The sequence below is a fragment of the Trichomycterus rosablanca genome, chromosome 23 (genome assembly GCF_030014385.1).
Source record: "Trichomycterus rosablanca isolate fTriRos1 chromosome 23, fTriRos1.hap1, whole genome shotgun sequence".
Lineage (NCBI taxonomy): Eukaryota > Metazoa > Chordata > Actinopteri > Siluriformes > Trichomycteridae > Trichomycterus > Trichomycterus rosablanca.
Genome location: NC_086010.1, coordinates 3,758,730 through 3,773,125, shown reverse-complemented (window position 1 = coordinate 3,773,125; position 14,396 = coordinate 3,758,730). Strand labels below are relative to the sequence as shown.

Sequence of the window (14,396 nt, the reverse complement as noted above, 5' to 3'; positions counted from 1 at the left end):
TTCATTCCAGAGCTGTTCAGTGGGGCTAAGGTCAGGACAGTGGAGTAACTTTTAATTAAACTAAGCTTTTCTTCACGTCTTTATAGAGCACGGTCATGCTGGAACAGGAAAGGGCCTTCCATAAACTGTTTCTGCAAAGTCGGAAGCATTTAATTTCCTTTATATAATTGATTTATTACACCTGTTAGCAACTGTTGTGGCTGAAACACATGAATTCAGTAATTAGAAGAGGTGTCCCAATACTTTTCACCATACAGTGTATAATGTTTGTGTTCCAAGCTACAGAAGAAGAACTGAAATTTCAATAGTGCTATTCCAAATCCCTTATAAGTGTACACAAACTTCTGACCATATATTTATGAAGCATTTTGCAGTGACAAAACTTGCAGATCATGTGACAACAAATTAAATACTAGTCTCCAAACCGTCGCACCTCTTCCACACCAGAGGAGTCGGCGATGAAAAACACCCGTACACGTACCTGAGCATGTCGGCACGGTGCCGTTCCACTGGGCGAGGCTGTTGGGCACCGACTCGCACCGGATGGCGATGGCACCATGCAGTATGTAGCCCGGGTTGCACTCGAACAGGACCACGGCGCCGAGTCCGAAATCACTTCCAATCCGCTTTCCGTAGCGCGGCTCGGGGACCGAACTGCACTGAGAGGCGCTGGTCCTGGGAACAGCTGAGAAAATAGAAAACAATAAAGAAAGTGATTTATTTTGTTCTCTCTTTAATATTAAACTACACCACTGTAGCAAGCCCACCTGAGGCAGCGATCAGTGGCAGGGCTTGGTTACAGCATCATGCCCTTCTGCCTTGCCAGATTTGGTCAGATTTTCCTGTTAGACCTTATGTTTGTGTCTTTTTAGCCACAGTTTTGTTCTACCTTGGTTAAGCATCCTGTAAATGGGGTTAATTTTTTATTCTTGCGGGACTACACCCCCTTAACCCCCGACTCCCAACTGAAGTCCACTTTATATAGAATTCTATAAATATTAATATTCTATATGGACCAAAGTATTGAGATGTCCCTTATTATTTTTGAATTAATGCGTTTTAGACACAACAGTTGCTAACAGGTGTAATAAATCAGTTATATAAAGGACATCATGCTTCTAACTTTGCAGCAACAGTTTAGGGAAGGCCCTTTCCTGTTCCAAAATGATCAAGCTCTATAAAGACGTAAAGAAAATCTCAGTTTAATCTAAAGAAACTCCAGTGTCCTGCACAGAGTCCTGACCTCAGCACCACTTAGCAGCTCTGGAATGAACTGGAACATCAACTGAGGTTTTCTTGACCAACATCAGTGTCCAGCCATACAAATGCTCCTTTGACCGAATGGGCACAAATGGACACTTCTTCTCAGAAGAGTGTCTGTTGTTCTAGCTGAAAGGATCACATTAAGGTCGCCCTATTTAAATACTGTATGTTTTTTGAAAATGGACATCCAACAAGCTCATGGTCAGGTGTCCAAATACTTTTGACCATATACCAGGGGTGTCAAACTCACGGCCCGCTGGCCAGATCCGGCCCGCCACATCATTTTCTGTGGCCCGCGAGAGCTTAAACGACTGTATGATTGTTGTGATGGTTCGAGTCGTTACAGAGACGCGCTTATAATTTAATGCGCTCCTGCGCCTTTAAGTACAACTGGCGACATCGTAGTCATGCCAACTAACTTTAACCTTCCCTAAGAAGCCATATGACTTTTACGGCAAAGAGAACGCGAAGTAGCGTAGTCAGTAATGTAAACAATAATAAATAAATACAAATAATTATCTTGCAGTATAATACCAAAGCATCGTCTGTAAGTCGTGGCGTTTATATTCTCAGTTGTTAGTAAATGTTTAGTGAGTATATCACAGCGTTTTAGTTAAAAATTTACCGTAATTAAATACTGTTGTTACCGTTACTATAGCAATTAGTATCTTTACACTAAATGCTAACTCGTTAGCGCTATTTTACGTTTGGTTAAATCTCATATTGTACCAGATGTAACACTTGACTACAGCTGTGTGCTTGTACTGTATTAAGTTCTTTATTGTTTTTATGGTTTGTATTTTTACTTCATTTTGATGCACACAGTGTATCACACAGCTGGCGAGCAAATAAAACCGACTGTATTCTGATGGGAGCTGTCTGTCTGTCTGTCAGTCTGTCTAGCTGAGCAAGGGGGATAAACTATTAGTGAGGGCAGAATGATTGTCTTAAAAATACACTGTAAAATCCTAAACAAACTGCATCTTTCAAAATGCATGCTGATTTTGTGACCTGCAAAGTGACACATCCCACCAGTAGATGATGTTACACATATTTACACATGATCCTACAATGTACAAGATAATTAAGAAAATTAAGCATAAGGAGGAAATTTAATGAAAATGAAAACAAGTTTGTGCTTCAGGAAGAAAAATCGGTGTGTCTCTTGTGTTATGAGGCCGTGTCTGTGGTAAAGAAGGACAATATAAATGCAGAATTTAGCCTCCCTTTGAGGGCCACCATAATGCTGATGTGGCCCTCGGTGAAAATGAGTTTGACACCCCTGCCATATACAGTATATACTGTATATACACATATATACTGTATATATTTATTGGGACAGATGTAGAGCAGTATCACTGCAGTATCACTGTTTATTACCTTGATAGACGAAATGGAAGCCCTTGGCAGTGTTGGGCCCCTCTGCAGTGAACTTAATGCTGATTTCGTTACCTGAGCTCAGAGGCAGCGGCTCCCCTAAACAAGAAAAGAAGAAGAAGAAAACACATTAAAACTGTGAATAATCAGCGACTAGCATCAGCACATCAACAGCACAAGCATGAGCACATGAAAAATGATTCTCCTGCTACAAGATGAATGATTCACAAGCACCAGAACAAAAAAAAATAATAATAAAAAACACAAGTATAATATCACTGCAATGATTTTCAGTTTGTTTTACCTGAGTGTGAACCGTAGATGGTGGTCAGGAGAGGCGAGTCAGAAGAAGGACCATCGTAGATGTCCACCACGTCACTGGAGGTGGTCTGAAAGAACATAAACTGGCCGAACAGGACTGTGGAGGAGAACAACAAACAAGAAGATGAGAAGATTACATTCAGACTGATTAGTTCTGTTTGTATAAGTGTACACACACACACACACACACACAATATAGGCAAAAGTATGTGGACACCTGACCATGAGCTTGATAGACGTCCTGTTCCAAACCCATGTGCATTTATTTGCATTTACATTTTTAGCAGATGCCTTTATCCATAGCGACTTACAGTAGTGTGACAATATATAGTCTAGGCAATTGAGGGTTAAGGGCCCCAGCCATCCCAGTTATGGACTCTTCTCTCTGTTGCGGTCAGGAAAGCAGTTTTGCTCCTTAAGGACCAAGACAGAAAGAATGAGGAGGAGCTTCTTCCTACAAGCTATTCGGGCCCCTTAACCAGAATAGTGATTAGGAACAACTACATCCAATACAGACTGCATAGAGTTGTGGTACTTAGGACTCTCCCAGGACCCCCACAGAGCAGGTATTATTTAGGTGGTGGATCATTCTCAGCACTGCAGTGACACTGACATGGTGGTGGTGTGTTAGTGTGTGTTGTGCTGGTATAAGTGGATCAGACACAGCAGTGCTGATGGAGTTTTTAAACACCTCACTGTCACTGCTGGACTGAGAATAGTCCACCAACCAAAAATATCCAGCCAACAGCGCCCCGCGGGCAGCATCCTGTGAGCACTGATGAAGGTCTAGAAGATGACCAACTCAAACAGCAGCAATAGATGAGCGATCGTCTCTGATTTTACATCTACAAGGTGGACCAACTAGGTAGGAGTGTCTAATAGAGTGGACAGTGCGTGGACACGGTATTTAAAAACTCCAGCAGCGCTGCTGTGTCTGATCCACTCATACCAGCACAACACACACTAACACACCACCACCATGTCAGTGTCACTGCAGTGCTGAGAATGATCCACCACCTAAATAATACCTGCTCTGTGGTGGTCCTGTGGGGGTCCTGACCATTGAAGAACAGCATGAAAAGGGGCTAACAAAGCATGTAGAGAAACAGATGGACTACAGTCAGTAATTGTAGAACTACAAAGTGCTTCTATATGGTAAGTGGAGCTGATAAAATGGACAGTGAGTGTAGAAACAAGGAGGTGGTTTTAATGTTATGGCTGATCGTTGTAAATGGCATGACAACTTGGCAGTGGTGGGGCATAAACCAGCAACCTTTTGATTACTAGTCCTGCAATAGCCTCCAGTTTTCTGTTTCTTGTTCCAAACAAGATTTTGGACTTTCATCTGTGGGAATCAGTCTACAGTATTTGTAAGATTAGAAGCTGGTGTACGAGAAGGACTTCCAGTTTATCTTGGTAGTGGAGGCAGCTGAGCAGTATTATTTACTGTAAATGAGACTGTAAATACGTGTAGCATTGAGTTTTCTCTAAAAATTGCATCCAATAGACTCAAAGTTCGACCCGAAAGTTCAGAAGGATCTAAACAACAGGACTGGAAGGGCACACACCGAGCGTCATCTCCAGCATCATTTCAGTGCCGCCAGCACGTTGCTCTCTAGATAATCATAGTTTATCAAATCTGTCACGGGCAGCACGACCACGTCGAAGCCGACCACTCCACGCGGCTCTAACGAGGAATTTAAGTCCTGCAGAGGGAACCAAATCCAATAAATTCCTAGTGCCAGTGTGAAAGGACCATAAAGAGAGTGGAATCGATACTTAATGCAGTGGATGGGAGAGAAGGACTGGTTCACTTGTGCTTGAAGAATCGCGCTTCGCCTCCGGGCCGCTGGTGAAAACTAGACAGATGACGAAAAAAAACTTCATTCACTTGCGACCAGTGAAAAAGAAGCACGTGTTCACCGGGTAATATGAACTATAATATGGTTTTGTTTTGCTCGCAAAACTGTCAAAACGTACTTTAAGTTCTGCTCCAAATTATATAAAGAAGATCAATCAATCTGTAGTTTATTTATCATCTATGGAGTCGACAGTTCTGTGCAGAACAAAAATATGAGTATTTTTTATATTGTTATGCTAATGATCGAAAAATATTACTGAGCAGTGTTTAGCAGGAGCTTCACTATATATAAACTATAGCAAAGCTTGTATTTCTCAGTATTACGTTTGAAATCTTGTTTTCTTGAAATCAAGACGCTTGAACCCAACATTAATGCTGCATTGCTTTATTTTCTTAACATGGACGGTTTCTACATTTAGTTTTATCACCTCACCATTTTTGCTTTGATTTACACCAGGGAGGAACTGTCAGGGCCCTCTACACCCTCAGAGAGTGTTTAAGATATTCTAGAAATAATATATATTTTTAATTTGCTCATAATTTGACAACCAACATTCAAACAAATACGAATCTGAGCAAACAAATCCTTCATACCTGCCTGTTCAATCTGGGTTGGAATGTGAAGCATTAAAGAAGATGGTTTGCCTCCATGTCAGAATGTCATTGGAAAGAATGTTGGTGGTGGTCCAGCTATAAATTTACAATCAAGCAGTTGAGGGTTAAGGGTCTGGTTCAAGGGCTCAACAATAGGACTTAAACCAGCAACCTTCTGATTACTAGTCCAGTACCTTAACCACTAATCTATAACTACCCTACTCTCTAGAAATCCTTCTTAATAAACACAGTTTGTCACAATATTTTACAAGTGAGCAGTTGATCAACTCATAATTTGACAATCAACATTTAAACAAATATAAAACCTTCATACCTGCCTATTCAATTTATGTTGGAATGTGAAGGGTTAGATTAAAGAATTTATTTGTCTCCTTGTCAGACTTTGCTGTCACTGGAGGGAATGTTGGTGATTGGTGGTCCAGCTCTAAATTTACAATCAAGCAGTTGAGGGTTAAGGATCTGGCTCAAGGGCTCAACAGTGAGGCCTAAACCAGCAACATTCTGATTACTAGTCCAGTACCTGAACCACTAATCTGCCACTGCCGTACTCTATAGAAATCATTCTCAATAAACACAGTTTATCACAATATTTTACAAGTAAGCAGTTCTATTTTTGTTTAATCTGCTCATAATTTGACAACCAACATTTAAACAAATATAGATCTAAGCAAATAAATCCTTCATACCTGCCTATTCAATTTGTGTTGAAGTGTGAATGGACTTTGTCTTCTAGACAGAATTTTTCTATATCTGCTGTTACTGGAAAGAATGTTAATGACTGGTGGCCCAGCTGTGAATTGACAATCAAGCAGTTGACGGTTAAGGGCCTGGCTCAAGGGCTCAACAGTGGGGCTTAAACCAGCAACCCTCTGATTACTAGTCCAGTACCTTAACCACTAATCTACCACTGCCGTACTCTCTAGAAATCCCTCTCAATAAACTCATAATTTACTCATAATTTGACAACCAACTCAAATAAATCCTTCATACCTGCCTATTCAATGTGTGTTGTAAATGAATATAAAGAATTCAATTAAAGAATTTATTTATCTCCCTGTCGAAATTTTCTTGCTTTTGCTATAAATTTACAGTGGGCCGAGTGACAGTAATTCAGTAAAACTGACCAATCATATCTTCCCTCTAAATGGGTGGGCTGTATTGCTAAGTTTATGACTAAGCATGTAAACAAATGCAAGTGTCTACATACTTTTGGCCACGTAGAGAACGCAAATATAAGTGCTTGCTGTAATTCCCCTGACAGAGCCTTCTGAGAACAAAATTACAACCTGGTTTTATTCCCCGTTAAGATCCGGCTCTGTTCTTCTGCGTTCTTCACTATCACAGAACAAACGCTTCATCCTGAACCTGCATGTTTCCTATAATCTTCTCAAGCGCCCGGCGGCGGCGCATTCGCCCTCTAACGTTCATATACATTCAGGACACGGCGGCTCATATTCTCCTGAGTCATGTGGCTGGAAAAGCTTACGCCTCAAAAAATAATCAAGCCGTCGTGTCAGTAAATAAGTGAGCATTAAGAATTCCAGGCTTGATTGAGGCTGACACACGGCGCTAGTGCTCTTTACGAGAGCTGAGAGAGGACGCGACCACACCGGAGTCGAAAGGAAAGCCTCGCCTGAGACGATTCAATTTTGCACAGTGCAGCAGTCGTGCGGTGGGTAATTATAAGCAAACACGGTTGTTTCTATAATTCATAAGCAATATGAGTTCCTAAACGTGCTGCAGAATCTCTGACTCCACACAATTCCCCCCGAGGGCCGGACAGAGAGATATGTTTTGGATTATTGTCCTGCCGGAAAAACCAGCCTCGTCTTCGCTTCAGTTTGTCTCCCGTCTGTGTTACGTTCGCTTTTGGAATCCGCTGATATGGCGGAATCCATTTTTACATTTAGCCGTGCGATGTTTCCAGTGCCCCTGGCTGCCACGCTTAATAGATCCCTCAGAACGTGGAACAGTTTGCAAGCTGTTCTTTGCATTAAATGCTGTTCCTTATGTCTTACTTTTACATGAACCTTTGAGCGATTGTTGCCATCAGCCCACAGTTTTGTTTTTTTGTTCTTCAGACAGTTAATGTTATAATGAGAGTCGCTGGTAAATGCAGTTCATGTTTGGACAACTAAGGAAGTGCAGGAAAACGCTGTGCTGCCAAAACATCCTGTAGGTGTTCTGTTGTCATTTTAGGGTTCTTCTTTGCCTAAGTGCCCCCTCCACCCCAATAATCAGTCGATTGCTCAATAGTGGTTGCATGCTAGTTCAAGGTTTCCCCTGGACTTCCATTTCATGATTTTTGACCTACTGGTATTTTTTGACTAGCTGGTTTTACTGTGATTTACAAAATGTAACATAAAGCCACCACAAGAGGGCGTTCGCGTACAAGTTTATTGTATTATTATTACATTCCTCTGTGACCAATTTTTGAATTTTTTCAGCTCAGGTTTTGGAGTAAAGAGAGACACGATCTGACCAACAAGTGAACGCCACAACTCCAAATAGGTACCCGTTTGAGCCAGTCGTGTCTGTGTGGGCGCCCAGCCTGCTGTTAGCACTGCCAAGATTCAAATCTCAGCCAGGCACCTATACGGACAATGATTGGTTCGGCTGAGGGTGGGAACGCAGGAGGGGATTCCTCATAACTGCTGCAATTATGACGGGGGATAGTGGACATTAGTGTGCGACTCTCTGTGCACGATACGGATCTTCGTATGAACCCACCTGATGCAGGTGAAAAGAAGTGGTCGCTACGTCACATATTTCAGAAGAGGCGCGTGTTAGTCACGGCTCTCCTCAATCAGGAGTGAAGGTCTCCAGCAGCAAAGGAAGCAAAACGTGATCAGGTAATTGGATATGAATAAATTTGGAGAAAAATGGTGTGGACTGGTGTATTAAAAGCTGGCCGGAGTCACAGTGCCACCCTCCTGCTAAGCGAACCGAACAGGAAGCTTGTAAAACAGAGCGCTGACTAACATAACGAATCCATCGACTCCTAATGTTCCATTATTGTGAGGAAACGGTGTCGGATAGATAGAGGGGCGACCTCTCGCTCCTCTTTAACAAGAAAGGTCACAGCTCATTAAAGCCCAGCCAGCAGAACAGCATGCAGTCTGGGTCTCTGTCACCTGAAAAAGACGTCGGACACTTTTGTTTTCGTCTCTGAGCGCCACTGATGGAGACGTCTGGTTCGCTCCGTCTCCAGACTCCAGACGTTTGTGGGTCCGGTCACGTAATGCAGGATTTAAATACAGCGAGGAAAACAAGTATTCAAGCATGTACTCATTTGTAATTGGTCAAAAGTATGGGGACACTAAGGTTACGGTTCTAATGATTGAGTTAAGATGTTCATGTATAAAGTCAGTGATATAAATATATTTAACACTTTCAATCTTCAAGAAACATGTTTGGGAAGGGCCCCTGTGCACAAAGTGTGGTCCATAACGACATGATTTGATGTATAAGAACTCAAGTCAATGACTTTTGAACTGTGCACTGCACATTTCACTTAGCATCAATCCATCTCAGATAAGCTTAAGCTCAGAGAAATCAGCGGCGTTCCTGGATGTTGTTGATAAATGGTTTACACTTTGTGCAGATGCAGTGACACACTGTGTTTATTGGGAAGGATTTGAAAGAGTAGGGCAGTGGTAAATTAGTGGACAGTACTGTTTAAGCCCCACAGCTGCCAAATTGCCATTGTTGGGCCCCTGAGCCAGGCCCTTTACCCATTAATTGCTTGATTGTATGAACAAACAGGAATGAACAAATATGTATGAATATCAATTAAGCTGATAAGGTGAAACATTTAATCAATTTTTGTTGTGTAGGGGTAGCTTAGTGGTTACGATACTGGATAAGTAAGGGATTAGAAAATTGCTAGGGTGTTGGGCCCCTGAGCCAGGCCCTTAACCTCTAATTGCTTGATTGTATTCAGTCATAATCGTCTTGCTGCTTTAGATAAAAGCGTCTGCTGATTGTCACAAATGTAAACATGTTTTAAAGCCAGTGTGGTTTAGTTCATCATCTGTAGGACTGAAGCTTACAGATATTCCAGTGTTGGTTTATCAGCCCTTGCACAAAATATTCTGGATTCTTTCAATCTTTTAACAATATTATGCATGGTATAGGGTCAAATCCTTATAATTCTTGCAAATGTGAGTTGAGAAATGTTCTGAAACTGTTGGGATATTCAACCAGGCGTGAAACATGTGACTGAGCCTTATATTCATTTTGTTTTTCCAAATTGACACTAAAAATACATTTTTATTTTTAACATGCTGCATTCATTAGTTTAGGAATGAACAAATATGTTTAAATATCAATCAAGCTGATAAGGTTTAATACATTTTTGTTGTGTAGGCGTAGCTTAGTGGTTACGATACTGGATTAATGAGGGATTTTAAGGTTGTTGGTTCAAGCCAGGTTGCCACCAAAGCCAGGTTGCCACTATTGGGCCCTTAAGCCAGGCCCTTGACCCCTAAATTGCTTTCATTGTACACTGTCACAATTGTAAGTTGCTTTGGATTGGTCTGCAAAATGAAGTAAATGTAGGGTCATTTTTTATTTACATACCTGGACAACTATTGTCCCAATTTTTTCAATAAAATTTTTAGTTATAAGCGAAGTCGTAATAATTAAAAAATTTAATCCAACCATGAAACAGTGAGGTGGCTCCAAGTCTAAATGCAACTTTTTTCCACCTGTACGTTCGCCAACAATCATTTTAAAGTGCTACAGAACCGACATCCAACCAAAGCGAACCTAAAGACGATTACTGAGAGCAGCACCGCCAGAGAAAGCTCTGGAGTTTGTACTCGAGTTTAAAGCAGGCGGGTTGAGACGAGAAGGTTGAGCAGCCGACAGGGTTTTGAACACAGGGATTCTTTTCGGAAGGATGCCAGGCTTGCTTCGGGCGATATCCGTGAGTATCCGTGAGCCCCGAGGTCCTCCGCGAACCCCGTGCTCCAGAGACGAGGGAGAAGTGAAGAGAATGAACTTTCACACAAATTAAGCTGGATAAAAAGGAAGTGTGTGTTTGAAACGCTGTTCTGCGTGTGCGGGTGTAATTACATCACAATGTGATGTGGCTGAATGGAGGAGTGGAGCATGGTGTGTGTGTGTGTGTGTGTGTGTGTGTGTGTGTGTATACTGGAGCGTGTTCAGCCCGTGGCCTGTTGTGGTCTGATGAGATTTTTCAGGTGGTTCTACACTCTGAGATAGCCATCGATCTGGTGCAGAGAGATAAATAGGTAGCGGGGAGGGTGGTGGAGAAGACGGTGGTGCTGGCGGGTGGGGAGTGGAGGCTGGTGGGGGTGGCTGGGTCGTGCGGAGTGAGACTGACGCCGAGCGAGAAATTGAGCAAGAGAAAAATTAGGAGCAAGAGCAGAATAAATCAGACGGGAGGCTGTGAATCAGTACCCGGCGTGCCACGTGTCTGCGGGCACCTTCACGGCGCTGCCAATACGTCGCCTCGAGCGGAGTCGGCATCTTCCTGGTCACACCGGACTGGCTGCTGCCAAGTTTTAAGGATGCGAATTAGGCAGCAGGTCCCATATTTATACATGGCTAAACTATCACGAAAATGTAAACATTAGAGAATTAACATCAGGTCATTTATTTATAGCTCATAATTGTATAATACCAAAAGTATTTGGACACCTTCACTAAAAGCTGGTTATTACAGAACTGGCCCTACATTTGCTGCTACAACAGCTCCGCTCCTCCGGGAAGACTTTCCACAACATTTTGGACAGTGACTATGTTAAATTGCTCTAGGCCTGGCTTACAACAGATGTTCCAATTCATCCCAAAGGTATTCAGGTTTCGTTAAGGTCAGGGTTCTGTGCAGACCACTGGATTTTCTCTATATCAGACTTATTAAACCATGTTTTTATGGACCTGGCAGGAAAGAGTTCCCCCTTTCCCCCTGATTTATTTATTTTAAGTAAAAAATTTGAGGTTTTTTTTTTATATAACCCCCACTGCCCCCCTTCCCTGCACCCAATCCAGTCATGGCCAATTGGATTTTATACCACTCTTTTATCGCTGCAGCCACCCCACCCTTAATTGAGAAGAGCCGAGGTAGTCACTCGTCCCTCCGACACATCCTCATCGCTTCTTTTCACCTGCCAGGGGCGGGGTCTTACAAATGTGGAGAGCCACATGCTGGCATCCGTGATCAGCTGTTCCTCCATGCAGGTGCCTCGACCTGTCAGCAGAGGCCGCGCTTACACCCACGAGGAACACAATGTGTCGTCTGTGTAGATGCCTGGCAGGCTGAGAGCACAGATTCAAACTCGGAAGCTCAAGATCTCAGTATTGGTGAGTTGCTCTTTGTTTTGTTTCATAATAACTGATGGCAAATTAAGATGCTTCCTACTAGAACAAAGCCTGGGTGAAATATTTAAAGCTTAAAGTTTGATCATTACCCCAACTGTTCTGCTAGGGAGATAACGTTTATATGCTGAGCCCCACTAAATAGATTTCTCCTCCAGGATACGACGATGCTCTCTGAAGGAATATTAAGCTCTGCTTATAGGAAGCGGATATTTAAAACATAAAAAAGTTTTAGCTCTGCTGTCGTTTTCTGTTTTCTCTTCTTCCCGAGAAGTCTGAGATGTTCACTAAGAAGAAACAAACGTCTCCTGGTGCTTCAGGAAGACGTGCGATAAACTAAGAGGAGAGGATGAACGGACGAGACGGATGCTGGGAGGACCAAGAGGGTCATGAAAGGGAGGACGGATCCCGAATGAAACTGAGACAGAAGGATAAACTCCCTGCCGAGATCATTTCCAGCATCAAGCATCATCACTTATCGTTCACGCTTAGGTCACCACTGGCTGTTCGGTCAGGGTTTCAATTACTAGCGTGTGGAGGCCTGACCAGCACTAAGCCGCGCGTTCATTTCCTAACACAGAATGTGCAGTCATAAATGGTATATTTATATTATAAAAAAAAATATATATATTTTTTTATTTGAATATCTGCTGATTAGCTTTGATGGCGGCAGCATGGTGCACTGGGTGGCACTGTTACCTCACAGCAAAAAGGACCTAGGATCAATTCCCCGACCAGGTATCCAAGGTCTTTTCTGTGTAAAGTTTGCATGTTCTCCGTGTGTCTGTGTGGGTTTCCTCCAGGTGCTCCGGTTTCCTCACACAAGTCCAAACACATGCATGGATGCAGGATAACTGGAGCTATTAAACTGCCCTGTGTGTGTGTGTGTGTGTGTGTGTGTGTGTGTCTGTCTGTCCGTGGTGTTTCCTGCCTCACCCAATGATTCGGACACACTGTGACCCTGACCAGGATAAAGCGGTGGTAAAACAGAAACAGATCATTTGAACGAATAGATGAATGAACGAATGATCCAGGTCCAAAACCCCAACAGGTCACCCCAGGCTAACAGCATCAAAGCAAAACTGCCTGAATAAAAACATATAAGACCGTGTTTGATTTTATGTGTTTTAAACTTCAGTTATTCATCAACAGTTCAAAACATTTGAGAGGAACAGAATCAAACACAGGAAGGTTAGATGATTCCCTCCTAATAACTCCTGAATGTCTGAATCTTTCAGTGTTTATAAGTCATTTAAAAAAACACCCTCTAAATGCACAAATGAATGCAGATTACGTTTGTGCTGCGTCTCTAAGGTTGAAATAATGGACTGCTGACGGTTTGGCTCTTCGCTTTAGGGAAAAGCTTTTAAAAGCTATCTCTCACTTCCTCAGTAATTAATGGAGGGTAAATCCATCAGGCTACAAGCAATTAAGAACACGGAATAATAACGAAGCTCAGAAGCTGCCTGATGGGTTCTGAGTGCGACCCCGCCGACATGGAAGCCAAGGTCAAGCTCATCAATGGCTCGTGCCAATGTGGATCACGTCTGTCTGAGCGCAGGCCTCTGCCAATTATAGACACACCAATAAATCAGCCTTTATGAATGCAGAATGCTTTATAAATGAATTGTAGAATTACTATTGCTATTAAATGTTAAAATATGTTATACATCGGTACTAATTTTAATTAACCAATTTCATACAATATCATTATTATTAATAATATTATCATTGTTATTAATAGCATTTTATACATTAGTAGTAATTTTATTATTATTTAATAAACATTATATTGTTGTTATTATTAATAAAATGTTATACATTATTATACAGTAATTGTTATTACTTTTATACATTATTATTATCATTATTATTATTATTATTATGAAGCTTATACAGTAACCTACTATTATTATTAATAATAATATTATTACTATCTCACTCACTTACTGTCTTATCCGTTTATCCAACTAGGGTTGTGGGCGGTGCTGGAGCCTATCCCAGCTTTTCAGTGGGCGCAAGGCACACAGTAACATCCTGGACAGGGCGCCAGTCCATCGCAGGGCAGACACACACACACACACACACACACACACACACACACACACACACACACACACACCTGTAGGGCAAATTCAGTGTCTCCAATTAACCTGACTGCATGTTTTTGGACTGTAGGAGGAAAATGGAGCTCCCGGAGGAAACCCACGCAGACACGGGGAGAACATGCAAACTCCACACAGAAAGGACCCGGACTGCCCTGACCTGCCTGGGGATCGAACCCAGGACCTTTTTGCTGTGAGGCGACAGTGCTACACACCGTGCACCCTTTATTATAATCTGTATGTTATTATTATTATTATTATGATTTTTATGTGTCTTTGTATAATAAGTACAACTGGACAACTGGTTTGATAATGGAATCACAAATCACCCCTGGACTGGGGCGACACACAAGATTTTACAACATGCTGTTGACTTCTGATACGAATAATGAAAGAAAAGGAACAACAGCAGCAGGAACAACAGAAACACTAAACAATTAAACTGCACCACAACCATCTGAGTTCCTACATATTCCTAAATACTGCACAAATGCTGAAATGAAGCATTC

The 14,396-nt window shown here is 42.1% G+C and overlaps 1 protein-coding gene across 1 annotated transcript in view; it reads right to left on the bottom strand.

Moving 5' to 3' along the window:
* csmd3a (CUB and Sushi multiple domains 3a) overlaps positions 1-14,396 on the bottom strand; it is a 323,290-nt gene that overhangs the window by 133,715 nt on the left and 175,179 nt on the right. The window contains exons 32-34 of the mRNA XM_062985995.1: positions 2,945-3,058; positions 2,644-2,739; positions 482-685 (exon numbers count right to left, since the gene is read on the bottom strand). Coding sequence (XP_062842065.1) covers positions 482-685; positions 2,644-2,739; positions 2,945-3,058 — 414 coding nt within the window. The remainder of the gene's footprint in view (positions 1-481; positions 686-2,643; positions 2,740-2,944; positions 3,059-14,396) is intronic.